This window comes from Sarcophilus harrisii, chromosome 3, assembly GCF_902635505.1.
Source record: "Sarcophilus harrisii chromosome 3, mSarHar1.11, whole genome shotgun sequence".
NCBI lineage: Eukaryota > Metazoa > Chordata > Mammalia > Dasyuromorphia > Dasyuridae > Sarcophilus > Sarcophilus harrisii.
In genome coordinates, this window is record NC_045428.1 from 433,701,335 (window position 1) to 433,729,249 (window position 27,915).

The following is a 27,915-nucleotide window of genomic DNA, read 5'->3' on the forward strand; positions in this document are numbered from 1 at the left end:
GCAGCAGCAGCAGCAGCAGCAGCAGCAGCAGCAGCAGCAGCAGCAGCAGCAGCGCTCGGGCGGACCCTGCGAGAAGCAGTGCGCGGCAGTAGAAGGAAACAGCAGCTACAGCCATGTCGGTAGTGGGGCTGGACGTGGGCTCCCAGAGCTGCTACATTGCGGTGGCCCGGGCTGGCGGAATCGAGACCATCGCCAACGAGTTCAGCGACCGGTGCACCCCGTAAGTGTGCGCGCCCCAGGGGGCCGCGACTGGGGGGGGGAGGGAGACAGGTGAAAAAGCGGCTTGGGGAGGGCGAGGGGAAGGGGCTGAGAGTCAGGTGTTGGAGCTCTTCTTTCTCCACGCGCATCTCCGCCTCCACCATCTCCCCATTCTTAAGTTTGGGGCCGGGAGGAGTGGGCGTGATTCCTTTAGAACACGGGGGGTGTACTAGAATGGAGGGCTCATCTCTAGGGTATCCTCTGGAACGGGCATAGGGGTGGTTCTGGGTGGGGGGAAAACCATCATTAATTCGTTTTCTGTCTTTTTTGTCAACTTTTGGGCGATCTGACTGCGACAAAGCCCGAGCTTCTGCCCCGGTTTCTATGGCCGGCCCCCAGGGAGCATCCTGGGTCTCCGATCGCCCCCGCTTTCCCCCCACCCGGCTTTTGCTCTCTCTGCGCGGCGGAGCCGCCTCCAGGCTGCCTGCCTGCCCGCCCTCCCCCTTCCCTCCGCCCGGCTGCCAGCCAGAGCGTGGGGCTTAGCGCCGCACAGCGGAGCATCCGCGACCTGCCGCGGCCACCCTCGCTCCTCCGCCTCGGAAGCTTCCAGAGCTCGCCGTCCCCCTGGGGTGCGGACGGCAGGGAGGGGCTTCTCTCCCCGACGTCCCCGCCCGGCTGGCGGCGACCGTCTGCGCACCAGTGCGTGGGCCTCCCGCGAGACTGAGAGGCCGCAGCCTCCGCTGTTCGGGCACCGGCGCCCCGGGCAGTGAGAAGGCAGACCGCTCGTGCTTTCCGGGCTCGGAGTGCCGCGGAACAATGCAGAAGCGCTGCCCTTGGCCAGAACCTCCCCGTAGCCGCTTAGCAGAGAAGATGCTGCGCGCCTCCTCTGTGGCGACGGGCTGCAGAAAGGCTCCCCCCATTGGCCAGTTAACGAGATTGTACCCAGCACGTTGTCCTAGCCGACTCCCTGAGCTGGGGACGACTTGGACAGGGCCGGGAAACGCGGCCGAAAGGCAGCCCTTGCTTTTGTCCCTTAGGTGTGACCACCATTTTGTGGAGGCAAACCTAAAACCAGAAACCTGGGCTTCTCTAAGCCAAAGTTTGGAGAGACCTGCTTATTATCACGAGGACGAGGCGCGCCTCTGATAGATCTGTGTTGGAAAACTGGGGAAGCAGACGTCAGAAAACGTGTGATGTCTCTTCAACCTAGCCAAACTTTCTCCTTCGACGCTGGAGTAGGGACCAAAAAACAACCCAAGTTAATCGTACATGTTTAGCTAGTCAATTAAAACAGGCTCTTAAGTGTCCTCCTAAATTCAATGAAGATTAGAAATCTCTAACGAGGGTCTGAAAATGTGTTTCGTTACTTGCATTATATGTCTCCCCTTACCTTTTGTTTGTTTGTTTTTAAGTAAAATGAGCAAATAAATGGAATCCTACCCTTTTGTGAAAGTACTTTTTAACTTCAGGTCTAAAATGGTAGAATCTTAAAACTGAAATATGGTATAAATTATCTAGTGGAGGCTTTACACAGAGTAAGAAACTGTAGTCCCTGCTACTTTGCCAAACTGCTCTGAAATCCCTTACTTTACCAGTGTTTTTCCAACCTTTCATCTTCCAGTTCCTATATCTCAGGTCTTTGCCTTTCTCCATCCTTAAAGCATTTAGTCTAGGAGTCTTTTTTTTTTTTTTAACCTATAAATTAATTATGTAGGCTTCAACTCCCCTCCCCCCCCCTTTTTTTTTTCTGTCTTTACTGTGGGTTTTATTTTCAGTGATAGGGTAAATTCTCTATAGAGGTCTGGCATTTAAGTGACATTCTACTTACAGTACTAGTCTTCTGCCTTTTACTTGCCATTCTGTCTATTCCTGTTCCCCCCCCCCTTTTTTTTTCCCTTCATGTGTAGATTAGTTTCAGTGGTAATCAAGATACCACTTGCTTATTTCAGTATATATAAATGCCAAAAGAGATTATGGAAGTATTAGTAGTAATAAATTATGAAAATGAATGTTTTACATGTTAACTCTGGGTTAAAGATTAATACTCCAGTCCTTGGTGGAATATAGTATATGAAATGGGAAAAAGGAGGGACTTCAGGATATTATCCTTGCCTTCATCCCTGCTCCCATTTCCATTCAAAAGGAGAGGAGGAAAAGAATTCTGGGTCAGAAAAATTTTAGAAGATATTTAAACATTACTTAGATATTGTGGCAATAATATAAATTGAAATTATTACTGGAAGATATTCCTAAATATGCTTGGGACCAGGAACCTTCAGCATTAACTTATTGAAGAGCATATAGCTATGGAATTCCAGTTATATTCTCTAAATCAAAAACTTAACTTCTGCTCTGACATCATGTTAAAGACATTATCAAAGTAGGCTGGCAAGCATGGTCATTGCTCTGTGGAGCTCCTAGCCTTCTGGAATTCTACTTGGAGCCTGTGGTTACAATTAGATAATTATTCCCAGTACCTGTTAAAATGTTGCTTTTTATAGTTTTAAATGTGGCATATATTTCTTCTTCAGATCAGTAATATCCTTTGGATCAAAAAACAGAACAATTGGAGTTGCAGCTAAAAATCAGGTATGTTCTTTGGGGAAGAAATAGTTCTGGTCACTTAAGTAATTGCAAAGAGTAAATAGAAAATGTTCATCAGAATTATCTAAGTTAAGATTGTCTTTAAATAATTAACGTATGTTTGTGTGAGATATGCTAGTGAACCCTGAAAGCAATAGACCTTTATTGGTCCCTTCTTACCACAAGGCCTAATAATTAGACAGTCAAAGCAAGGAAGAACAAAAAAGCATATTTCCTTGGACAGCATGTCCTTATGCCAAGAAGGAGAAGGAAAGTGAGGAAGTCAGCTGAGGCTTTGTGCAATCTACACACTTACTTTGATATCAGAAACATCTGGGTCAACCCAGTCAGGTTTTATAGAGGGGTCAGGGTCCCAGATGGATCTGATCGGTTTCCGTTCCCTGACAGAGGACCTTGGTCTACTTCATGAGACAGAAGTTTCCTACTTAGAGTACACCAGAATACAGGGGTGCCAAGTAAATACTATCAGGCCTTATGTATCTTAGGCTTCACACCACAATGCTCAACTAGGCACAAGGATTTGGGGGCTATCCTAGGGCATTATATGAATTCTTGACCTTTTTATTTTATTGAATGAGATACTATGTACCTATTGTAGTTAACATTTCTATCTTCCAGTACTTGAAATTTCTTGTTTCATTTTTGATAATGTTTAATTCTATGTAATTTAGCTTCTGAGCCCCAATTTTCTAATTTATTAAATGCAGAGCTTGAACTCTGCTATGAGGTTCCTTACAGATCTCAACTGATAATCTTCTGAAATAAAGAGTGAAAGAAATGAAGGCAGAATGAAACAAAAAGAAACATGCAGAGCAAGTTCCACATAGAGAGTAAAAATGACTCTGTTGGGATATTGCCATTTAAGATAGTTTGAATTGTATTTTTGTAGCTATACTCTTCACATGAGGATATACCCATTTAGTCATTGAAAGGAAAAAAATTCTGAAAGTTCATTTTGGGCTATAGGATACAATGCCTTAGTGATTTTAAAGCAGCAAAGAATTCATTCCTGTGGCTCGTTTTCACTTTGCTTCAGGAAAAAAAAAAATGATGTAAGAAAATTTTAGTCATTCAGTTTGTTTTTATTGAAAGAATGGCCATAAGCAAGTTTACTGCTCAGGGAAGTTTTATGACCTTGGATCTACTGGGATCTACATGTGTATCATCACCAGGGTTGTTCTAACTGCTACTGTAGGGTATTGTTCCCAGGAGGTAGGAAAGAAGGAGAGTAAACACCTTAAACTTTTTTTTTCCTTCAGCAAATCACTCATGCAAACAATACAGTATATAGCTTCAAGAGATTTCACGGTCGAGCATTTAATGATCCTTTTGTTCAAAAAGAAAAAGAAAATCTGAGTTTCGACTTGGTTCCCATGAAAAATGGAGGCGTTGGAATAAAGGTAATGTGATTGAATTTTTTTTTTTTTTTTTTTTTTTTATAATCTGGTAGAGAAATTATTCACAATGAAAACATGATTGTAGGAGCTGGCCTTTTGCAATGTAGTAGTATTTTTTTTTTTCCAATTACATGTAAAGATAGGTTTCAACATTCATCATTATAGGATTTAGAACTCCAAATTTTTCTTCCAGTTACAAAATAGTTTGCAGCATTCATTGTTGTAAGATTTTGAATTCTAAATTTTCTCCCCTTTTCCCCAAGATAACACGAATCTAATAGGTTATGCAAAATTATATATACTCTTAAAGCAATTTGTCAGTTTTCCCCAACTTATTGGAAATTCTCAAGCTACTAAAAATTAAGTAGATTTTAAAAGCTAAATTGATTTGTCGGTTTGTTTAAATCATTAGGCTTGTTATATTTCCTCATTTCTAACTGCAGACTAAATAAGAATAATCAGTAGCCACGTTGCTTTGTTTTAGACTAGTTTCTTTCTTATCTTTTGTTATATAGTGTTAGTTTAACCTAATATTCATAAAACTGGGATTGGAAATAAATTACATATGACTATATTACTTGTAAGATATCTCTAAAAAGTATCTCAACCTTTAGGAGAAAAATAAGATGACCATTTAAATATAAGGGAAGTTGGAAGTATTAAAATAATTGGATTATAGTTTTGTAAAGAATAGGTAGATTGTAGTAGTTTAAGCATTTAAGGAAAATATGCCTATGATTCAGGCTCACAAACATTCTACAATTCAAGTGAGAAATGAGATGTTCTAAATTTACAGAATCTTAAGAGTTTAAAGGTACTAAAACTCTACCTGGTATTTTAAAATTGTTTTACAAACCTGAATAGTTTTGTATTAACAACTGCAGAAAAACACTGGAAGGCAGAATAACTGGTTTACTAATAATAAAGTATATAATAAATGTAGTTGGTCGATTTGAACTTTTCTTGAATTGTAGCTACAAAACAATTTCTAAGGACAATTTTGTTACAACTACAGAAAACATCTAACAGATGAATCTTTTGTTCATAATAAACATTTTCTGGACATTGCTTTCAGTTCCTTGGAGGGAAAAAAAATGGATGTACCATTGAAAATGTGCTTGGTGTCTAATTTATGTTCGTGACTTGTGGATATTAATACCCTTAGAAGAAAGGGAAACAATAGGGCATATACTAATTATGGAAGGTAAGTTAAATGGTTTGGCCTTTTTTCTTTCTTCTTCCCTAATAGGTAATGTACATGGATGAAGAACATTACTTTAGTGTGGAACAAATAACTGCTATGCTGTTAACCAAGTTAAAGGAAACTGCCGAGAACAACCTCAAAAAACCTGTGTCAGACTGTGTTATTTCAGTAAGTAGTTGTATTATAGCAGATCAGAAAAGATAACAAATTATCTGCTGTGCTCATCAAGTTAAGGTGATAAATTTAGATTTCTTTAGCATCTGCCAGTATTGTTCTAGCTGTTAGCTCTTTCCTTACCCTGAAGAATATGCTGGAGACTAACTCATAATCTAATTTAAATCCCGCCATAGAAAATACACTACAATTGTGTGGGCATAATTGAAAATCTTCATCTTGTGAGCTATTATTTGGGCATGTCTCTGTGATACTACATACTTTAAGACACTTGCAAACCAGAACATTCCAGATATGTGGAAGGAATCATTGGCCTTATGTCTACATTTTGAATTGATTGATAGTCCGTATTTTGCATGTCTAGATGGACAGTTCATAACTGCTTAGTGTGACATTTTAAAAAAAAAAAATGTGTCATTTATGTGAATTGCCTGTTAGTTACTTAATATGCCAGTTAAAGTCTGGCATCAATTTGCAAGATAACTTTGTTTGGGACAGCTACTTCACCAAAAAAGTATTATTTGAAAAAAGCTATGGTGAAACAGACCCATATTTTGCCACTGGTCTTGTTAAACTGTGAGCATGTTAAATAATAATTTGATATTTTAATGAAGTGTGAGATTGGGTCTTTCTCTTGCCCAACATGAAAATTCATTGGTCACTTGTAGGCCTAATTCCACTGCTGATCAGTACAGAAACTTCATCCTGCCCTTTTTTCTCCCCCAAAATGGACTAGTGTGCCCCTGGTTAGATAATATTGGGGACCCCTACAGATTGGTGACAGAATCAGGGCAGACGTCTAATCAACTAAACTCTGCTCTAGCTCAGAACTCCCAAATATAAGCCATCTAGTAGTTGGGACCACACTCACTTTCTAGCTTCACTATTAATTTCTTTAGAGACAGAATAGCTGTTTTATATCAAAGGATGATTGTGAAGACATTCAACCTAAGTAAGATTGACAAAGAAAATAATTTTTCAAATCATCTTGTTTCAGGTTCCATCATTTTTCACAGATGCCGAAAGAAGGTCTGTATTGGATGCTGCTCAGATTGTTGGCTTAAACTGCCTAAGACTAATGAATGACATGACAGCGGGTAAGAAAGTTTTAGTGCAGAATGAGCATTAGAAAGAAATCTCAAGTACTTTTGCCAGAGGAAGAAGGTTAAAACCATAAAATATAAACAAAGTTGCCTGTTAGTATGCCACTCTTTTAGACCTTATTTGTGGACTTTGGGTTATGTTAAAAGATAATTCTAAATTGTCGTGCAGGTGTCAATTTACACTGAAAGAGGGAATTTGTTTCCTAGGAGTTCCCTATAGCAGTGAAGCCACAGGTTGGATCAGACAGCAAAAACAACCTCAAAGAGTGTCAGATAAGGAAACGGTGTTAACATAATTGTTTCTCGAGGAAAGCTTTTAGGATTTTTCTGCTCTTGGATTAAATTCATCCATAGAGTAAGGCCTATCCTGGTCATTTATTTTTATGGTTAAAGAACAACCTACCTTCCACTTTATAAACTTTGTAATTATTGGTTAATATGTAGATGTTAAATTATCCCTTAGATTTTAAGTAGATAAATACCTACACTTTTGATAGAATTGGTGGAGTTGATATGGCTTTTTCTTTCAGAACTCAAATTATATTGGCTCAGATTCTCCCTTCAGAGTATTAAAAACTGAGGACCCCGGAGCTTTTGTTTATAAACAAAATATTTGCCATGTTGCAAGCTAAGACTGATATAACAATAACCTTTTTAATATATCTTACTTAACATGAATATCATTTTTATGGAAAAAAAAATTTTTTCCAAAATAAAAAAAAAAACAAAAAAGGCATTTTAAATATATTTTTGCATATCTCTTTTAATGTTTTTAGTGGAGGAATAGAAGGCAGCTAGATTCTTAAATCTATTTTTGCCTTTAATCTGCTATAATCTATTATTTGAAATATCTGGGAAAAATCTGCCTCATAGAGGTGTATATAGTTAGAAAAGAAAGAAATTCTTAAGAGACAAATAATATCTTAGTATTTCTTTGGAAATTTCTTTGACTTTGTGAACAGTGTGAAATGGTCTTGCAGACCCCTAGAAATCCAAACATCACACCATGAGAACTGTTATTCTAGACCAACTTTCCCTCAAGCCTTGATCTACTTAACCATTTTAACTACAGTTAAAGTATCCTTATAAACTTCTAGATAAAGTAGTCTACTTTATATTTAAGAGTAATCTTTATTCACTTCTGTCATTATTTATCCCCAAAATCATTTTTGTGTTTTGGCTTTCTTACCAACTACTCTACTCAAATTACCCTTTCAAAATTCATGTGACCAATTTATTATAAAAATCTCAATGGACTTGTATTTTACCTAATGTCAAACCTAGTGACATCTGCTTTACTTTGCCCCCTCCTTTTGTATATTCTTTCTTCCCTGGACTTTTGGTACTATTTTCCAAGGTTCCTCATAATCTCAATCAAGTTCTTTTTTTTTTGCCTTTCTTTATAGCTACAGTGCATAGCACATAGTGTTTAAAAAAGGTTTGCCTGAGTGACTTGCTGATTTCTACAATTCTTTTTCCTACTAAAATAACCAAGGTCAGATCCTCATTACTGGAGTATTAAACAAACCTTGTCAATAGATTTTCTTTCTCTAGTTTACATGTGCCACTCCAGTATTTGTCCCCTTAAATTGCCTAACACTGCCAAACTAATCTTTCCCATAGGCACTTCTTGCTAACTTCTATTCTACTTCCCTATTCAAATACCAGCTTCATTTTGTAGAGATATTAAACTTACGTGAAGTACTTTACTGTAGTGAAGGGCTGGCTATGCAAATATGAAAAAGAAACACACACTCCCGTCTTCAAAGAGCTTCTCTTCAAATGAAAACAGGTTGTAAATAAAATAAAATAAATAGCAAGTGGTAAAGTGAGGGGAAATGCAGGGGAATCTTTAGGGGTCCCTGATGAGGTTTGGGGGGGGGGGGTTGGTGCAGAAATGCAAAAAAGTACAGCCTTGTTTGTTGGAAATAAATATTTTACCAAATGAGGTCCAGACTTATCCTGACATTCAAAGTCCTCATCATCCATTTTTTTTTTTATATTTCTTGTACTTCGTTTGAACTTCTTGCAACTTCTCAAAGATTTTCCATGTTTATTTTTTGCAATAATGCTATATTTTCAAAAGCAAATGAAACTAAACAGTGACTATTCTATAAATAGAATATTCTATAAATTCTATAAAAACAGTGACTATATAAAAAGGATACGTTCTCCATTTAGTTCATCTTAGTGTTCTATATTATTTCTGCATGTCATCCTATTACGAATTACATTGTTTTGTGTAACTTGTTTTAATTCTTTCGTCCACTTGTTTTTTTCTTTCTTTCTTTTTTGTAGTTGCTTTGAATTATGGAATTTATAAACAAGATCTTCCAGGCGCAGAAGAGAAACCACGAATTGTGGTCTTTGTTGATATGGGACATTCAGCTTTCCAAGTATCTGCCTGTGCTTTCAACAAGAGTAAAGTGAAGGTACATTTCTCCAAGATAAGTCACAAGTTCAAATTAAAGTAACTTAGTGAAACTAAACAATCAAATCTGTAACAAATATTTGATCATAACCAGATCAGTATTTTCTTCTATTCATTTGAACCCAGTGATGGGGTTCAAATCCTGGCAAGTAAAATGAAAAAAAAAAATAAAGTATAAGAAGAAGAATTGTGACCAGAAAGCTGTTTATGTCGGGGGAAAAAAAAGTTTTGACCCAGGTCCTCTCATGTTTACCCATTGATCCAGAGTCCCTGCAAGTATGATCATCTTGTCTGTGAAGGAATGTAATGTCCAGCTCTAGACATTTTATGAAAGTTTTGACAGGCTACTATGAATTCAAAGGAAGGCTGCCGTTATTGGGGGTGAGGGTGGAGGGTGGAAAAGCATCTTGTGAACATTGGTTTAAAGAACCTGCTCATATTTAGCGTGGAAAAGAAAACCTCAAGTACTTGGAGTACTGTAGAGAAGGGTTAAAGTTAGGATTTGACTCTAAAGGACAGAACTGAGGGCAGAGAGCAGAGCTTACTGTATGGCTGAGTTTATTTCCAACAGCTTCTGAATACTAGTGTTTCCTGTCATAAGAGATTGCAGAACAGAAGCTGGGTTATTCATTCTTGGAAATGTAATAGAAAGCATTCATGTTTTCAGGTCAAGGCTTGCACTGATGACCTTGAAGTTCCTTTCACCATCTGAGAGTTTCTCATTCTAAGAAACTGAGACAGATGATAGTTAATACGATTTTCTATTTTTAAAAAGTTCTTAATATTTTCTCATTCTACATAATCTATAGAAGTAAATTATCCAGGGAAGCTTTTAAGTTTCTTTAGAAGAGCATCTTGATGACATCTAAGGGAGTGGGAATGGTAGTTAGAAACTTGACTCTAAATGAGTTAATGGTTTGTTTTTTGTTTTGTTTTTTAATTAGGTTCTAGGAACAGCTTTTGATCCTTTCTTGGGAGGGAGAAACTTTGATGAAAAATTGGTGGAGCATTTCTGTGCAGAAATTAAAACTAAATACAAATTGGATGCCAAATCTAAAATTCGAGCGCTCCTACGTCTCTATCAGGAATGTGAGAAACTGAAAAAGCTGATGAGCTCTAATAGTATGGACCTCCCGCTGAATATTGAGTGCTTTATGAATGATATAGATATTTCTGGAAAGATGAACAGGTGAGTTGTTGATGTGAAATTGTTTTCAAGAGAATCAAGACATATTCCCCTAAGCTATTTTCATAGACAGAACTAAAGCCAAAATTAATAAACAATTTTGAAAAGTGCCAAAGTGGGGGGGGGGGGGGCCGTATCTTAGATAGATTTTAATATTTAGTGCAGTCTTTTGACTGGATTTTTTAAAAACTTTTTGAGGTTATAAATATTGGCTACTCAAAAGTTTTTGAGATGAACTGACTTGGGCACCGAAAAGAATGAGTAGTGTGTCCTCATTCCTTTCTCGCTACTCAAAAAGCTACCATACTAGTTAGAGTGTTAAAATAGCTTTGTAATTCTCTCTGCTTCAAGTATCATTCCATTTCACTTCTTCCATTAAAGTTTTCTCTTCTCTCCATACATCATTGCCTTTAGGAACAAATAGAAGCTTCTTTGACTTTCAAAGGCCTTCACAAACTACCCTCCAATCCATCTTTGCAGTCTAATGTATTGCTCCTTTCTCTCCATGATACAACTGGTTCTTCCTCATGTGTGACACCATCACCTGGTTTTATACTTTTGTACCTTACTTCACCCATGTCTGAATATATACTCTCTCATCTTCACCTGATGGAATTCCTCTCTAAAAAAAACTTTTACATTAAGCCTTTTTTGATTTACCTCTGCTCCCAACGGAAGAGCTTTTTTGGATTTGTATAGTGTATACTTAAATATGTGCATATAAACTCTGGTGTGAAGAAGGATATCTGATTTTTGTCTTGATATTCCCAACCCCTAGCATATAGGTGTGTGGTAAAGGCTGGTTCAAGGAGTAAGTCAATCAATAGCGAATCATGTTTCTGGGTTATATATTAAAAGGTTTTCTAAGTTTAGAAAGCACTTCACTGTCTACACGTTTAAATCCTGAAACTCTAGAGTTACTGGGTAATTTTTGTTTTGTTATTTAAAAATAAACTTTCCTTGTCCAGAGCTCAGTTTGAAGAGTTATGTGCTGATCTCCTGCAAAAGATAGACAAGCCCCTTACCTCATTAATGGAACAAACCCAGCTCCAAGTAGAAGATATAAGTGCTGTAGAGATTGTTGGAGGCACTACAAGAATCCCTGCAGTGAAAGAGAAGATTGCCAAATTTTTTGGGAAAGACATAAGCACTACTCTGAATGCTGATGAAGCTGTGGCCAGAGGTTGTGCGCTACAGGTAAGCACTGCCCTCAGCTACTTAAAAAAAAATATATTGAAGATTTCTAGAAGATATGATTATGTAGCATCTTACTTAAGACATGTAAAGAAATAACCCACGCCTGGAGATACCTGACTCCTAAAATGTCCCTGGCCTACTCCCATCTAGGGTGTCTTGCAAAAAGCCTTTGATGTAACTACAGTTTCTTAAAACTGAAAGGAGTTGGCATTCTCATTCATGTCCTTATTGTTCCTCCTGACATGTCTCTAAAAACAGGGTTGTTGTAATGGTGGTTGTTTTTAAGTCTCTCAAGGGAAGGCAGATAAAAATAACAGACTTAGTCACTTAATTCAGAACTTCAGAAACCGTTACCTGAAGGAGAATTACTTTAACATCATAATCAGTAAATGATCATTCAACTTTTGCATGAAAACTTTTACTGAGGGAGAATCTGCTACCTCCTGGGGCTGTTTATTCTTTAGACATTAGCAGAGCCAACCTTTGCTGTCCATACCCAGCTGTTATATTGCCTCAAGACAGCAGTTCTTTTCCCTTGGCCAACTTTAATCATAATTTGTCATTTTTTCCATTTTCAAACTGAAGACTTTTTACCTTGAAAATTGATTTTTGCTGACTGAGTGATAGGAAATTTTTGTTATTTTTACTAACACATGCCTAGCCTTTGAATGGATTTCCCCTCAGTGTCTCTTTGGGTTGTTTTGGCAGTGGTTGTTTTTTAAGTCTCAAGGGAAGGCACATACTGAATCCCTCAACTCAAGATCTCAGAAACCCATTTAGTATATATGTTTTTAACCTGAACTCTTAAGTCTTAACAGCTTTATATCTGGAGGTAAATATGTTTCAAAGTTGTTTATAATAGTATTGTTCTTACGTAATTGTTCTAATCCTTTTATTTTGCATCTGTTCATACAAGTTTCCCAGGTTTTCTCTGGAGCCATCCCCTTATTTTTCAGCTGTTCCCTAATTGAGGGGCAATTCCTCAATTTCCATTTCTTTGCCACTGGGAAAAAAAAGAGTTGCTGTGAACATTTTTTGTGTGTGTGGTCCTTTTCCCTGATTTTTGGTCTCTTTTGTGTATAGATATCTGGTACTGCTAATAGAATGGTTAGAGATGTACACATGCTTGCAAATATTTAAACACATGTTAGCCTGTGGTAAAGTTAATGTTAATTGGATTTATCCTGTTAAGTCAGAGTTGTCCTGTCTTTGAAAAGCAAAGTTGCAGAAAATTACATCTTTGAAGGGAAGCTATTTTTGTGGGATGCCTAATACAAGTAATAATAGCAAAGCTGTCATTGTTTTAAAGTTTATCAAGAACTTTGGAAAAAAATGCTGGTTCATAGCATGTAGAACTCTAACAAACATTTTGAAAGAAACTAAATTCTGTCTCTTAGAAATCTCTCCAGAGCAGATTTGATTATCTCCCTTGGCCATCCTGTTTCTCCTAATGTTAGCAGACCTTTAGTCTATGTTCCCCACTGCCTGCTTTATCTTGGAGGAAATTAAAATTCTCAAAAGGGAAATGATTTGTCTAGAATGATAGAAACAATTAGGTATAGACCTGGACTTCATCCTTTCTCACTTCAAGACTATTGACACATACATAATGCCTTTCTGGTGAGTTAGATAGATAAGTTTTCATTTTATTTACTGAATTTAAGAGCAGTTTGTGCTTACCCTAAAAGTCACCCTTTTCTCCAATTTGCAAAATAAAATATTGAACATTCTGACATAGACTTGAATGTTGAAATATATAACCCTGTAGGTTAAATGTGTTCAGAATATGTTATTCTTATATCTTTATTTTAGAAATTTTATCTATTTTAAGTTGAGGACAGGAGCCAAGTCTTGTGGCTTAAAACTATTGAAATATATGCATAACTTTTCAGAAATGATTCTACATGTTCACTTATTTGTATAGGTGATTTGGAAAGACATTTGGAAACCAGAGTTTTAAAAAAAACATTCAGACTCTTCAATCCTATCCTATCTTTGTATTACCAAAAAAACAAAAAACAAAGCAAAACAAAAAAAAACAAAAAAAAAAGCATTAAAACCAAGTATGACTTGACAGAAATCTGTAAGGAGCCACGACAATCCAGCAATAACTTGTATTCTTTTTTTTCAGTGTGCCATCCTCTCACCAGCCTTTAAAGTACGAGAGTTTTCAGTCACAGATGCAGTTCCTTTCCCAATCTCTTTAGTCTGGAATAATGACTCTGAAGATGCTGAAGGGTAAGTAGTTGATATTTCTCTAAATAAAGAAAGTCTTTGTCTTAATACACAGGAGAAAAAAAAACCTAATATGCTTTAGTAGATTTTCATAGATAATGTCTAATAGAAACTTCTTTGAATCAATTGTTACTATTCTTAAATTTATTTAGGTGAAACAATGAGATAGAAGCATTATTTTCATGTTAGCTATTAGGATTTAGTTGAAGGTTATTTTACTGCATTAAATGGAACTATTAATGACTTTAGTCTTCTCTTCTAATCTTAGTGTTCATGAAGTGTTCAGCAGGAATCATGCCGCTCCGTTCTCCAAAGTTCTCACTTTTTATAGGAAAGGTCCCTTTGAGTTAGAAGCCTTTTACTCTGATCCTGAAGGCTTTCCATACCCAGAAGCAAAAATTGGTAAGTACAAGGGCCCTAGTCTTTTGATTCTCCCTCTAACCCCCCCCCCCAAAAAAAAAAAAAAAAAAATCCTGGTATTGTAATTAACAACTGCATGACACTGGATATTGCACCTAAGAACACTTTCTTTAAACCGAAGAGAATATTTTTGAGTTCAGAAGGTGAAACACCACAAAGCACCATCTTTATATTATGATACTGGTTCTTACCTGTTATTTTAGTCTGTGACATTTATTTAGTGCTTCAAGGTTTGCAAAGCACTTTGTTTTCCTTTCATCCTCACAATAACCCTGGAAAGAGGTGATGTACCCATTGTTACAGATGAGTAAAATGATGCTCAAATGTTAAATGACTTGACTCTGGTCACACAGTTAGTAAGTGTTAGAGCCTAGATTCAAGAATGTGTCATGCAAGTCACCTCCTCAATCATCTAGTATGAGCCCTCATTTTATGGTTAAAGAAACTGACTGGTGATGTAAGAAAATAACTGTTACATAGAATTTGCTCTCCTGCCCCAAACTTTTTAAAAATAAATAAAACATAGAATGTCATATACAGCCCAAACCCATTATAATCTTTTTTTTTTTTTTTTAAACAGTAATCACTTGATTTTTGTGGCTGTCTTTGAAATTCACCATGACAATTAAATTTTTTTTTTTTTTTAACATTTTTATTCTCAATTATAAATCTTCCACACTTTTATCAAAAAACACAGAAGGGAAGGAGTAGAGTTGACTAATCATAATTATTTAAAATTACTCTTTAAAAGATGCAGTAGTGAAAGTTACAATAGTGTTTGAAGTGACCTAAAAGTATTATATACATGCTGAATTTGTTCTAAATTTTTGTTAGTCTTACATTCTAAGAGACACTTTACTAGCTATGTAATCCTGAGCTTAGCCTCTGTTTGCCAAAGTTTCCTTATCTGTAAGTTGGGGCCATTCATAGCACCTACCTCCCAAGGTTGTTGGGCGGATCAAAGAAGATGATTTTTGTAAAACTATTAACACAAAGGAGATGCAATATCAATGTTAACTAGTATAATTATTTTATTTTATTGCCCTTGTTAGGAAGAAGTACAAAGAAATTATTGACCTTGAAGTTAGGAGCCACTTAAGATATGAGTATAGGTCAACCAATTCAAAAAAGCCTTATAGAATGTATTAGTGTATATTCCAGGCTGCAGAATGTTTGATACAACTTGCAGATGCTGCATAAGCTAAGAGATAAAGAAGATTTGAACTACTAGAGTAGTTTAAGAAGGCTTTATTCAAAGGAAGAGGATGTGTCAAGTAGGCCTGCAAAGAAATGTAACAGAGTAATGGAGGGCCAGGGGAGAAGAGTAGCCTGTTAGATTTGGTGTGTATCTGTTTTCTCTTTCCTAAAGTTTTTGTGACATCAGTATTATCAGTCTCCGTCAATCATCCAAATGTATTCCTCTGTTTTAGGCCGCTTTGTAGTACAAAATGTTTCAGCTCAGAGAGATGGAGAGAAGTCTAAAGTTAAAGTTAAAGTACGTGTCAACACTCATGGCATTTTCACAATATCTACTGCATCAATGGTAGAGAAAATCCCAACAGAAGAAAGTGAGGGTTCCTCCATTGAAACAGATATGGAGCATCAGAATCGACCTCCACCTGAAAATGCAGATGTTGATGTAAGTTTGAGGACATGGGTAAAGGGGGGAGGAGAGTGTATACATACATACATATATATATATATATATATATATATATATATATATATATATATATATGAAATATATGCAATGATATGACCCACTTTATGGGGTTGGTGGGAGTTAAAAATAAAATTTATTCTAATCTATAAAAATTGTTTAGTAGAAGTAGCAATAAATAATAATTTTACAGTCATTACTTAGTCTTTTGTCTTTAAACCATTACCTAAAGCAATGGAGAGTTTCTAATTTAAATACTATTCCAGATCTTGTTAATTTCATATGCTGCTAGACATAGGTTGAAATAATTTAGTGTTTATTGAATGTTGTTTTGCTTACCTCACTTATACCATAGAAAAAGCTATTTTGTTTGTCTAATAAATATTAAAGCTGATATCCTACCCTACCACCCTGCATGGAAAAAAAAAAAACTGGCATTTATATTCCTGAATGATTTTTTTTTTCTTTTTGTGATTTTAAACACTGGTTTTTTTTTTTTTTTTTAAAAAGCATAACTTATTACTTACTGTGAATGACAATGACAAAGAACTTCTATGTAACATAGGTCTCAGAATAATAGCCTGCATAGCCAGTAATGACATTGAGAGAAAATGCCAAAGCATAGCGACTTATTAATGTATTCATCAGGGATTTTCAAACTGATTTTGGTTAGGGAAACTCATGTATCAAAACTAAAACTATAACTCAATTCTCAGTGATACTGAGCAAGTAGCAGTCGCTTCAATCAAAGGAGAAAAACTTACCAGGCTTTTTTCAGGTATTCCTTCATTAGCTCTAAACATCTCTGTTGGTATATTTGGCCTTAATTTGCTCTCCCCTGCCTTTTTGGACTCCTAGTAAAGTTTATAGGAATCATGTATTGCTTTAGCTGAAGCCTACATGACTGAAAGGGAGTCACAAGTAGGTTAACAGATAAGGGTTTGGAGCTTTCCTCAGAATAAAAGAAGCTATAGCCAACTCTCAATCATCTAGTGATATAAGGTGACTTTTATCTATAAAAAGTCCAAAAATCTTCCCTACTAAACTTTTAGCTAGATTTCTTTGCTCTGTCTACTAAGCAAAATAGCCTCTCTCTGCTTTAGTAACCCTTGTGGAGTGTTCATGACCACATTGAAAAATGAAGGACTCTGCGTAATTTACAGACTTCAAGGATGAAGGCATTCTCTCCAAGTAATTGAGAGTTGGCTGTATATACTCTGAATATTGCAACTGAGAATGAGAGCCATACCAGAGACCAGAGCATAGAATAAGAGCTGTCACTTTTGAGAGCATGGCATTATGAATTCTGGAGAATTGTGTATGATTCTGAAATATGTTGATAACACTTGGTAGTTGTCATCATCACATTGCCTAAATTTTAAAACAGCTATGTTAATTTCAACCAACTTTTTTTACAGGTTGGAAATTTCTCAGTTTCAAATATGTATTCATTCAGCTTGCTTTTATTAGACATCTTTTTTTTTTCCCCTACAGTATAGCAGAAATTGAGTGTACTGACTTTTGATGCCCTTTAGCTTTAATAAAATCAAGTACACATGCTTTCTACATCCTTTGTGCCTGGGCTTTCATTTCAGAAAAATATCCAGCAAGACAACAGTGACGCTGGAACACAGCCCCAGGTACAAACTGATGGTCAACAAACTCCACAGTGTCCCCCTTCACCTGACCTTCCCTCTGAAGAAAACAAAATTCCCGATGCTGACAAAGTGAGTGATTCTTCTAGTTCATTCCATTAGACGATATTACAACGTGTAAGCATTATCAGGTTAATTTATTCTTACGTAGGATTTTTCTGTTAACTTTTTATCAACTTGCAATACTTAAGTCAATCCAATGTTTTGCTTTAATTCCAAAAGTTTTTAATTGAAGCAATCTTTGATTTGCTGCCATTTAGTAGTAGAAAACTAGTTAATTCATTACCTTAGAATATTAACTCTTGATGGCAACAGACATAGATATAATTGTATTGCATGTGTCCCTGAGGTGTATTTATCTTTTTTAGTTGATCACTTTTAAGTTTTACCTTTTTAACTTAGAAGAAAATAAATGTGTAGATAGATTGATTCTTAGTATATTTACTCCTAAAGTCATTTTGTATTGTGTTGAGAAAACTATGAAGAACAAATAATGAGCAAAACATTTTTAAAACAGTTCTTTCTTCCTCCATAATATAATTTTTTATATTTATATGTTTGCATTTATGCAACCCATGAAGTTTGCATTTATACAGCCACCTCTCAATATTTTCTAATAGAACATTCGATATATTCAGTTGGTAATGGTTTGCATGTGCAAGTGGAACTAAAAACTAACTTGCTACTCTGTCTTTTTTGCACTGAATGCATGTGAAATTTGTCCTTTAGTAACTGTTGATCTAAAAGGCCTTTCTGCTTTATTTATCCAGAATTTTTATTCAAAAGAAAGTAACTCCATTTTTTAATAACAGAATTTCCTGAAATTCTGCTGTTTCCCAGATGCATGTTTCATATTTTCTACCATATTGCTCTAAGCTTTCTTTCAGTTAGTCTCTTAAAGTGCTTCCAATGTCAAGTCTTCAATTACTTACCATCTTTCATCTTGTGATATCGCAGTAGCTTGGATGTCTTTCTCTTTATAATCTTAGTTTATCTTTATAATCAAGTTTTGTAGTTTGGTTATAAGTTTCTTCCCTTCTCCATCCCATCCCCAGTTAAACAAGGTCGATCAATAGAATTAAAGTTATTCAGTTGTCTGTATTAAATCTAGGTTTCACAACCATGTTATAAAGAGGCCTAACATTCCTTTGTATAGACCTTTTTAAATCTATATCTGAGAGGTCCTAGTAGTGGTCTTGATCTTGTTTCCATGTGCTTTTTGATAGTTGTAAAAATCATTTATAGTTTTCAATTCTGTGTTTCTGATGAAGTTCTTGGAGGCACTCTTATAGGTTATGATTGAAGTCATCTTTATATGCTTCAGTGACATAATTGCTAGCATGACACCCTTTATGAATGGTTATCTTTGTAAACAAAGTTTATAGAGTTTCTCAATTCTTCAAGTTATTGATAGCATCAAAAACGACTATATGGAAACATTGAACTTCGTCTAATTATATAGCTTTTCTTTCTCCATTCTGATAGGCAAGGGATGACAATATCTGTTCTTATCACAAGTTTTCATTGATTGTTACATATTATGCTGCACTTCTAGAAATTGTCTAATAGCAAATTTTCATATCCTGTTTGATAATAAAATATTAGTCATTCTTGCTTTCCTTATTAAGGTACAAATAGATTCTTTTAAACCTTAAAACTCTTTAAATATCATTTAAATCTTTAAATACTCTTTAAATCTCTTAAAATATGCAGACATGTAAGCATTACCTTTTCCCTTTCAGCCTAACTTACTTCAATGCAGTGCCATCAAGTCCAGGAACTTTGTCATTTTTTTTTTCCATTGTGTAACAGTAGTTCCCTCAAGTTTGGTTTGTCACACCTATTCTTGACAGTTTCATCCCAAACAGCAGAAGCAGTGTTCTTTAAAAGGATCCTGAAATGATCCTCTATACTACTTGAGGTATTAAAATGTAGATAGTTCCTCATGCCTTCTTTAGATCTGTGGGTAGAAATAGTCATTCTTTTCTTAGTCTTTGTGTCATTCCTTTGACTTGACCTTTCACCCACTGATCACATTTTTTTTTAGTTTTCTATAAATGTTCTTATTGTCATTTTTTTGTATGTCAGGAGAACATTGCTTATTTCAACAACAGTTTAACCTCCCTTCTCTCTCCTTTAATCAATAGTGGTAGCAACAGCTAACAGTACCAGTACTAATGATGGCTATCTGGCTGATCAAATTGTAGATACATTCTTTTTGGGAGATGTTGATTGTCTGGTCTAGGTGGAATGCCAAAATGTAGTTTCTTGTCAGCATCTGTATTTCTTCTTTATTTAGATAACATGTTGCAGTGCATGATAGTCATTAGACAACATAATCTCTCAGGGAGATAGTTTGTCCTTTATTCACTTTTATGCATCCTTGTAATGACCCAGATGTCATTAAGGGATAACTGTTTTGACATTAGCCATATCTGCTTTTTCACTTGGTGGAAGAAGCTGTACCATACATAAGCTACTCATTGAGTAGAAATGCTAATAGTTACTATTGAAATATTCTAGTACTTCAAAAGGAAGTGAAATTTTTAGTAGAAATAATTTTGGTCAGTTTAGGGACCAACTTAGCTAACAAGCTTTGTGAACTTTCTTTGGTCCCCAACTTTTTGAGCTTTAGTCCCTTCTGTAACTTAATCAGGTTTGTCTCAGATGATCTATGAATTTCCATCTTATCCTATACTTTTAATCTATAAATTTCCTTAATATCCTTTGCATCATATCCCATAATATCTTATGGTCCAGCTACTCTCCTCTTAATTTGAAGTATCATATTTGTTTTCTGATCAGCTTGCCTTGCATTTAGTATGATGAGCCAGAATTTTTGTAAATTGTCTCTTGCTTGCAGGATGTGGAAATATATACCCTTAAATTAGTAGTGGGGGAGAAGCATGGATAGCAAACAAGTAGAAGAAGGATTTCTGACTCTAGGTTGAGCTATCTATTTACAAAACAAACTTGGTAGCTACTGAGTCAGACCATTTTATAATCTTTTTCCGTCACCTGCAAAGCTGGCTAAATTGGGGGGAGAAGGGAAGGTCAAAGTAGCTGAAGTAGAAATAGTCAAATCCCCATTAAGTATTTATTTCCTTAGGCCAAAATTCCAGAAAGTCACATTAGTGATTGTCCAGATCAGATCTTTTATAGTTTTGTACATGCTAATTTTAGCTGGGATGGAGAAATAATTGTAAGTAGCTCTGATTAAATTTTCATTTGAAATACTATCACATTCTTCTTAAACTAAGGATGTTAAGAATTTGAAGAGATCACAGAAGAGCCACAAAGATGGAGAAATAAGGGGCCTGAGTCATAATTCTGGGAGGATAGCATAAGCATCGTAGGAGAGATTTTAAGTAGATACACGAAAAATTCTGACTATGAGGTATGTTAGTCATTAGAATACATGATTATTGATAGTTGTACAAAAGTTCAACAATAAGACTATCCTTTCTCTGACTATGCTTATGACCCTTGCTAAAGATGGAGATGATTTCTCAGTTTAGTGACGAGTCCATTTCATTTATATAAATGCATCTGTGTTATTTTAAAGGAATACTTAAGAATTATTTTCTCTTGAAGGCAAATGAAAAGAAAGTAGATCAACCTCCAGAAGCTAAAAAACCTAAAATAAAGGTGGTGAATGTTGAGCTTCCTATTGAAGCAAACTTGGTCTGGCAGTTGGGGAAAGATCTTCTCAATATGTATATTGAGACAGAAGTAAGTGTCCAATCAAATATTTTCTCTTATACAGGTCTAATTATGGCTAATATTATTTATTTGATTTCATGTGTGTATATTTAAATAAGTTTTATTTTAATTTGAACAATACAATCAAAATATGTAAATACTAGTCTGTTTGACTCACAACTGTGAGTAGTTTAACTTAAACTACTTACTAGTAGTTTACTAGTTAAACTAAAACAGGACTTACTATGTTAATGAAATTGTCTGGTATCCACAATTAAATTTTCTTATATTTGATAGAATTTCTTAATGCACATATTTGATATGAACTGCTTGTGCATGGATAAATACTGGTCACATTTGAGGAGGCTTTAAAGAAAAAAAACTTTAGCAATAACCTTGTTTCAGATCACTAGACTTTGGACTCATTTGACTTAAGTTTCAGTGTTCTCATCAACAAAATAAAGATAATAATCTGTTGTACATTACATCAGAGTTATGAGAATGTATGTGAAGCGCTTTACTAACTTTGTCTCTTAAAATATTGTGTCAGATTCAAATTGATCAGCAAAGAACCTTCCTTACAAAGGGATACAGGTTGATTTGCTGAAAGTCATGTATGGGTAGTAAATGGAAAAGTCCTTTTATTATACTTTGCCATCTCTCTAGTGTAGATGATATTTTAACGAACATGATATTGTTAATTATTAAATTTTATGCTAAGAGACTGCAGGAATGGCTACAATTTTTGAAGTCTTATTTCAATCAAACTACAATAGTTTGAAATAAGAGTTTTTGAAGATTGAATGTTTCTTCTCTCTGCAATAGTGTTTATTGCAGATGATCAGAATGTCACTGTCTAAGTAGAATAACAAGTCTTGTTATTAAAATAGTTATACTTATTTTCTTCATGTTCATGAATTAAGTTTATTTATAGCTGTCTTAATGAAGGATAGCTACTGCTATGGTTTTAAAATGTCATGAAGTTATTCACCTATGTAATTCTTTCTAACCAAAGAGCAAAGTGTGTTGGCAGAAGTATATTAGATACTTATAATTTGCAATCAGTTTTAAAAATGTAAGTATATTTGGGCTCTTTTTTAACAAGGTTTAATAGGCAGAAAATCTGAGAAATTTTATTTCTTTTTGCAGGGCAAGATGATCATGCAAGACAAGCTTGAGAAAGAAAGGAATGATGCCAAAAATGCTGTGGAAGAATATGTCTATGAATTTAGGGATAAGCTATCTGGGCCCTATGAAAAGTTCATATGTGAACAGGTAAGGTAATTGTCTAAACAAGGGGACTTATTCTTCCTGATGGTATGATCTTTTGACTATCCAATTTTGTTTTCTGGTCTGCAAAGCACTGTGTAGCTTAAACTTACTAGAAACTGAAAGCCCCATATATCTGAAATTTATCAGTCAGAATTGTCTGTTTATACATGGCAAGGAGTACTGATGATAAGCAGTCCTATCTCACTTGATATTCAATGACTGCCAGAAACTAAAGTCACAAACTCGAGTTCTATAATTTTTGGTCATTGGCAATTTTCCAGGGGGTTTTGTTTTTTGTTTTTGGTTCAGGGTGTGTGTTTTTTTTTTTTTTTTTTTTTTCCCTTCATGTCCCCAAACTCAATTCAGAAGAGAAATACTGCAGAAGGTATCCTCATGATTCTCATTTCTGACTGCCATTTCTCAGTCTATGTTATCATTTGTATCTTAACTCCTAAGATAACCATTACCTCCAAATCTGGTTTGAGCTCTTTTTTCTCTTGGATTTCTTCATCAGCTCCCATAGATTGAATTAATCTCCTGTACAAATTACTTCCAAATAGATTGATTTTGATGTCAGAGATATCTGCATTTGATAAGTTCATGGGTTAGACCACTTATATGGTAGCACACTTGGATATAGTCTATTGCTTAGTTTTACAAAACTTCTATAAGTTTTGCATCATAAATGAAAGGGTTATCATGTAGCTCATTTGGTTTAGAAATTAAGCACTCCAATTAAGAATAGGTTTCAAGAAGCTAAGAAATAATCAATATTTGAAGAACTAACTACAAATAAACATCTAACAGATGCTTATTAAGCAACTCTATCTCAAGTATTCATTTGGTTTCTTTCTAAATTGGAAGCCTAGGTCTAGAACAGGTCATGGGAGGACTTAGAATGTTACTGGAACTAATGCTGGATATTTCAGCTCTATTCCTCCGTTACTCTTAAGAGTGAATCCCGTTCCAGTTCACTTTAAGTTCCCTTTATTTTAGTTGAACATAACATTCCTCTTCAGCTCTAGTATCTGTTGAGTTTGGAAGCATAAAGGAAGTATGATGAAGATCTGACAGTTCTGGGTAATACATTTGAAACTCCAGGAATTAGGGAGAAATTTAGTAAAATTATGAGCTTGGGTTATAAACAGTTAAAATATTTATTTAAATGAGCCTTTGATATAACTTAGTGGATAGACTTACTGGTTTAAGAACGTTGAATCTTGGTGGATCTTAATTAAAGATGAATGGGGTTAGCTAATTGATGTAGTGGCTAGAGCACCAGCCCTGAAGATCGGAGGATCTCAGTTCAAATCTGGCCTCAGACACTTAACACTTCCTGCCTGTGTGATCCTGGACAAATCACTTAAACCCCAATTGCCTCAGAAAGGGAAAATAAAAAATTAAAGATAGGTAACATTGATGTATATTAAAGTGTAGTATAATCATTATTTTTTATATTCTTCATAAGGTTATTTATTGTGAAAGCAATACTTTTGAGGTGTTGACTTGCAAATAAAAATTGGGAAGAATTAGTCTCTTCTTCCAACCTGCCTTATAGTAGGAAATTAGTGATAAAATCCCTTGAGCCAGGTGTAGTAATGTTGGACTACTTATAAAATTACTTGGATTCCTCAATTTTTTTCCAGGTGAAATAATTGAAACCCCAAGATTATGATTTTAACAGGCTCTTAATTAGAAACACCATCATGATTCCTTCTAAATCTTCTTGAAGAATTTACATGTAACAAGAAATACTATATATACTTTGCTATTATTTGGTGATGATCTGCTTAATAATCTTGTACTAACTCATTTCATTTGAAGAAAAATTCCACATATCTAGAGCAGAGCAGTCCTAGTTCCCACTCTTCCTTTCCAAAGTTTTTTTTTCTGTTTTTTTTTTTTTTGTTTTTTTTTTTTTTTTGTGATCAGTACTGCCTAGTCAATTTCACAAAACAAGACCTACTCTTACAGACCTTTATACTTCTTAAGAATTAAGAATGCCTAGACTCAATATTCAACTTTTTTTTTTTTTTTTTTTTTTTTTTTTAGGATCATCAAAATTTCCTGAAACTCTTGACAGAGACTGAAGACTGGCTGTATGAGGAAGGAGAGGACCAAGCTAAACAAGCATATGTTGACAAGTTGGACCAGTTAATGGTAGGATAGCTGGGCAGGGGGACTATTCTTTTGTTTTATGAAATTTAAATAAGTTTTGGAATAAATGAAATGTTTGTCACATGTCTTGTTTTGGCTTAGAAATTAGGCACTCCAATTAAGATTAGGTTTCAAGAAGCTGAGGAACGACCAAGAATGTTTGAAGAATTGGGACGGAGGCTGCAACACTATGCAAAAATAGCAGGCGACTACAGGAATAAAGTGAGTCCCTCTGTATTTAGTGCCTAGAAACCAACATTAGCAAATGAGCCAATGGGGAAACTTCCATAACTAGCAAAATTCCCCTCAGAACAGAGGAGAAAATAGGTACTTTGGGTTTGGGTCGTTTTCCTCCTGCTCCATCAATTACACTTGAGAATTTGCCCCCAAACCCAATTATACTGGGAAGGAATTGATGTTCCTTTAAATACTTTAATTTACTGCATGTGCTTTATTAACTGTGCCCTTTATTTCAGGTATACTTTCAGCATTTTAATTACATAGAGTAACCAATTTTGCTCACTCTATTCAGGATGAGAAATATATCCACATTGATGAATCAGAAATGAAGAAAGTTGAAAAGTCTGTCAACGAAACAATGGAGTGGATGAATAATGTCATGAATGCTCAGGCTAAAAGAAGCCTTGATCAGGACCCCATTGTCCGTGGCAGTGAAATAAAAATGAAAATAGAGGTGAGTGTGGCTGTGTAGCCCTGTTCTCTACCCCAAACCTTAAGTACACATCCATCTGTGAGATGTATCCCCAGCGGGAGCTCCCTGGTCATCAAAAAGTAGCTCTATTCTCAAAGAAGAAGACTAATTTTATCAAATGAGCCTCCGAGGACCTGCCCTTTTGTCTTCTCACCTCTGCCTGAGCACTCCCTACCTGGCACTTAATTAATGCTTGTTGATTGACTGAATCACATCTCCTAGAAAAAAAGGAAAGAAAGTGTTCAATATAATAAAGTCTTAAATAATAACAGGTAGTGTGATGTAGTGTTTAGAGAGCTGGTCATGGAGCCAGAAAAGGGTGGTCTGGGTTTTAAGTCCATCTCTACTACATCTTGATTCTAACCCAGGACCTTTCAGTGTTCTCAGTTGCCCTCCAAAACTTGAATTCCTTGCTACATTCTTACTAGTAATACTGCAGACCAGTTTTCTCCTTAAAGAAAGCAATCAAGCTCTTGCTTTCCTTTCCTTGCATAGTATACAGAAAAATGGTGTGGTGAAAAGAGTCTGCAAAACTGAAATTTATTCAGGAGTTCAATATGTAAAGTTCCATTTTAGTAGGATTGGCATTGAATAAGAAATTAGAAAATAGAAAAGAAAGGTCTTTCCAAAGAGGCATGAAGCAGAGCTTATCTACACTATTGTCTTTTTTTTTGTCTCAGGAATTAACCCATATTTGTGAACCAGTTGTAACACAACCAAAACCAAAAGTAGAATCTCCCAAGCAGGAAAAAACATTGAATGGCCCTAACATGGATAAGAATGAAGGTTTTGAAGTAAAAAATAACCTGAATGCTGAAGGCCTGCATCAGAATGGAGACTGTCATCCCAGTGACAACAGCACTATTCATATGGATTTGGACTAAATCACTTGGCGTTAAGCAGGGTCACTTCCAACAAATGATGAAGAAAATATTTTTGCCGTAGTATGTAATTCTAAGAGACATACTTGAGACTTATTTATATTTTCTTTTTTAAGAATGTTTAGAAATTTTTTGTGTATTATATGGAAAAAATGCAAAGCTTAAGTCTGTAGTCATTATGATCCTAAAAGGGAAAATTGCCTTGGTAACTTTCAGATTCCTGTGGAATTGTGAATTCATACTAAGCTTCTGTGCAGTATTAACCATTTGCATCAGTAAGGATGAAAATTGACTTTGTCTTCTGGAAAAAAAAATGTACTGCTCATTCAAGAGGGTTGTGACTAAAAATCTTTAAGCATTTGTTTCTGCCAAGGTAGTTTTCTTGCATCTTACCCTCCATTTCCGCATGTGTGTGGGTGTGTATGTGTGTAAATATGGTTAAATCTGACTTCATGAGGATTTTCCAAAATAAACCGTCTTAATAGGGTAGGACTTTTTTCTTTGTTATTATTTAAATTTCATTGGGTAAAACAAAAGATAGTGAAATGTATTAGTAGCATGCAGAACAAAAACTTAAATTTTATCTCTTGCTAAACAGTACATTGTCCTGTGGAGATTTACCAATGGAGGAAATGTTGATCCTGTTGTAACTGATATTGTGAAGCATTTAATGAGCTTTAATAATAAAGTTCATATAATGTTATTTCTAAACCGTTGGCTTTGTTGGTTATTTTTTTTTATTATTTAGAACCTATTGAAGGTTCTTTGGAATGATATCAAGAAAGTTGACAGTCTGTATCTTCTGACCCCTACACCCCTACTTCCATTTTATTTTTAAAAAGGAGGGAAAGGATGCACATGTAGTAGGTGCAGTTACCCATTTCCTGGCAATTGAGGTTAATTTTCCCCTAAAAGCAAGAAAGGTCTTGGGACTTGCTTGGCTCCTACCTCCTTTAATGAGGTTTCCTGGTCACATGAGAGCATAAGAATATGTATCTCTTACTATGTACCAGGCACTGTGGTAAATAATTTACAGTCATCTCATTTGATCCTCACAACAACCCTAAGTAGTGGGTGCTGCTATTATCCCCCATTATGCAGATGAGGAAATTGAGGAAAATAGATTAAATGGACTCCAGGTCCAGTACTCTATCCACTGCATTGTCTAACTACTTTCAAAAATGTCCTACTCACACAAGAGTTGAAGGACCAATGACTTGCATGTGTCAATATAGATGAGGGAACCACAATCAGGATTATTTTATTGCATATTCCTGCTATGTTAGCACTTTGTAAGACTTTTTGTTAACTTCAGTCTCCTGAGTGCTTAATTTTTTTTTTTTCCCATCAGGGTGGTAGTGTTGAGCCCATCTCTAAAAGTTAAAAAAAATATTTATAGCAGCTCTTTTTCTAGTAGCTGAAAATTGGAAACTAAAAAGGTGTTCTATTGGGCAATGGCTAAACAAATTGTGATTTATAAAGGTGATGGGATATTATTGTGCTCTAAGAAAGAATGAAATGAACAATTTCCACGGATTCTGGGAAGATCTTATGAACCAATGTGCAGCAAAATGAGCAGAGTTAGAACAATTTATGTAGGAATAACCTTTGCAGAAAAAACAACTTTTAAAGACCAGAAGTCTCATCACATGTTCAAAAGAATGAAGAAACATACCAGCCAATTCATGACTAGAGGGGTGATGACCCTCCTAAAAATGCAAAAAGAC

General features: G+C 35.5%; 1 protein-coding gene across 2 annotated transcripts; it reads left to right on the forward strand.

The window, feature by feature from the left end:
- The first annotated feature begins 34 nt into the window (after positions 1 to 34).
- HSPH1 (heat shock protein family H (Hsp110) member 1) lies at positions 35 to 26,903 on the forward strand. Of its 2 annotated transcripts, XM_031960739.1 has the most exons (18): positions 35 to 220; positions 2,730 to 2,787; positions 4,062 to 4,202; positions 5,449 to 5,571; positions 6,575 to 6,674; positions 8,979 to 9,112; positions 10,056 to 10,300; positions 11,266 to 11,494; positions 13,626 to 13,732; positions 13,998 to 14,131; positions 15,580 to 15,788; positions 17,405 to 17,536; positions 21,059 to 21,196; positions 22,316 to 22,441; positions 24,491 to 24,598; positions 24,698 to 24,817; positions 25,128 to 25,289; positions 25,988 to 26,903. In XM_031960739.1, the coding sequence occupies exons 1-18, from the start codon at positions 114 to 116 to the stop codon at positions 26,189 to 26,191; spliced, it is 2,577 nt and encodes an 858-aa protein (XP_031816599.1). In that variant the 5' UTR covers positions 35 to 113; the 3' UTR covers positions 26,192 to 26,903. The 2 variants fall into 2 exon arrangements, with proteins under 2 accessions (XP_031816599.1, XP_031816600.1); XM_031960740.1 differs by lacking the exon at positions 17,405 to 17,536 and having other exon boundaries at positions 25,988 to 26,415.
- The last annotated feature ends 1,012 nt before the right edge of the window (positions 26,904 to 27,915 follow it).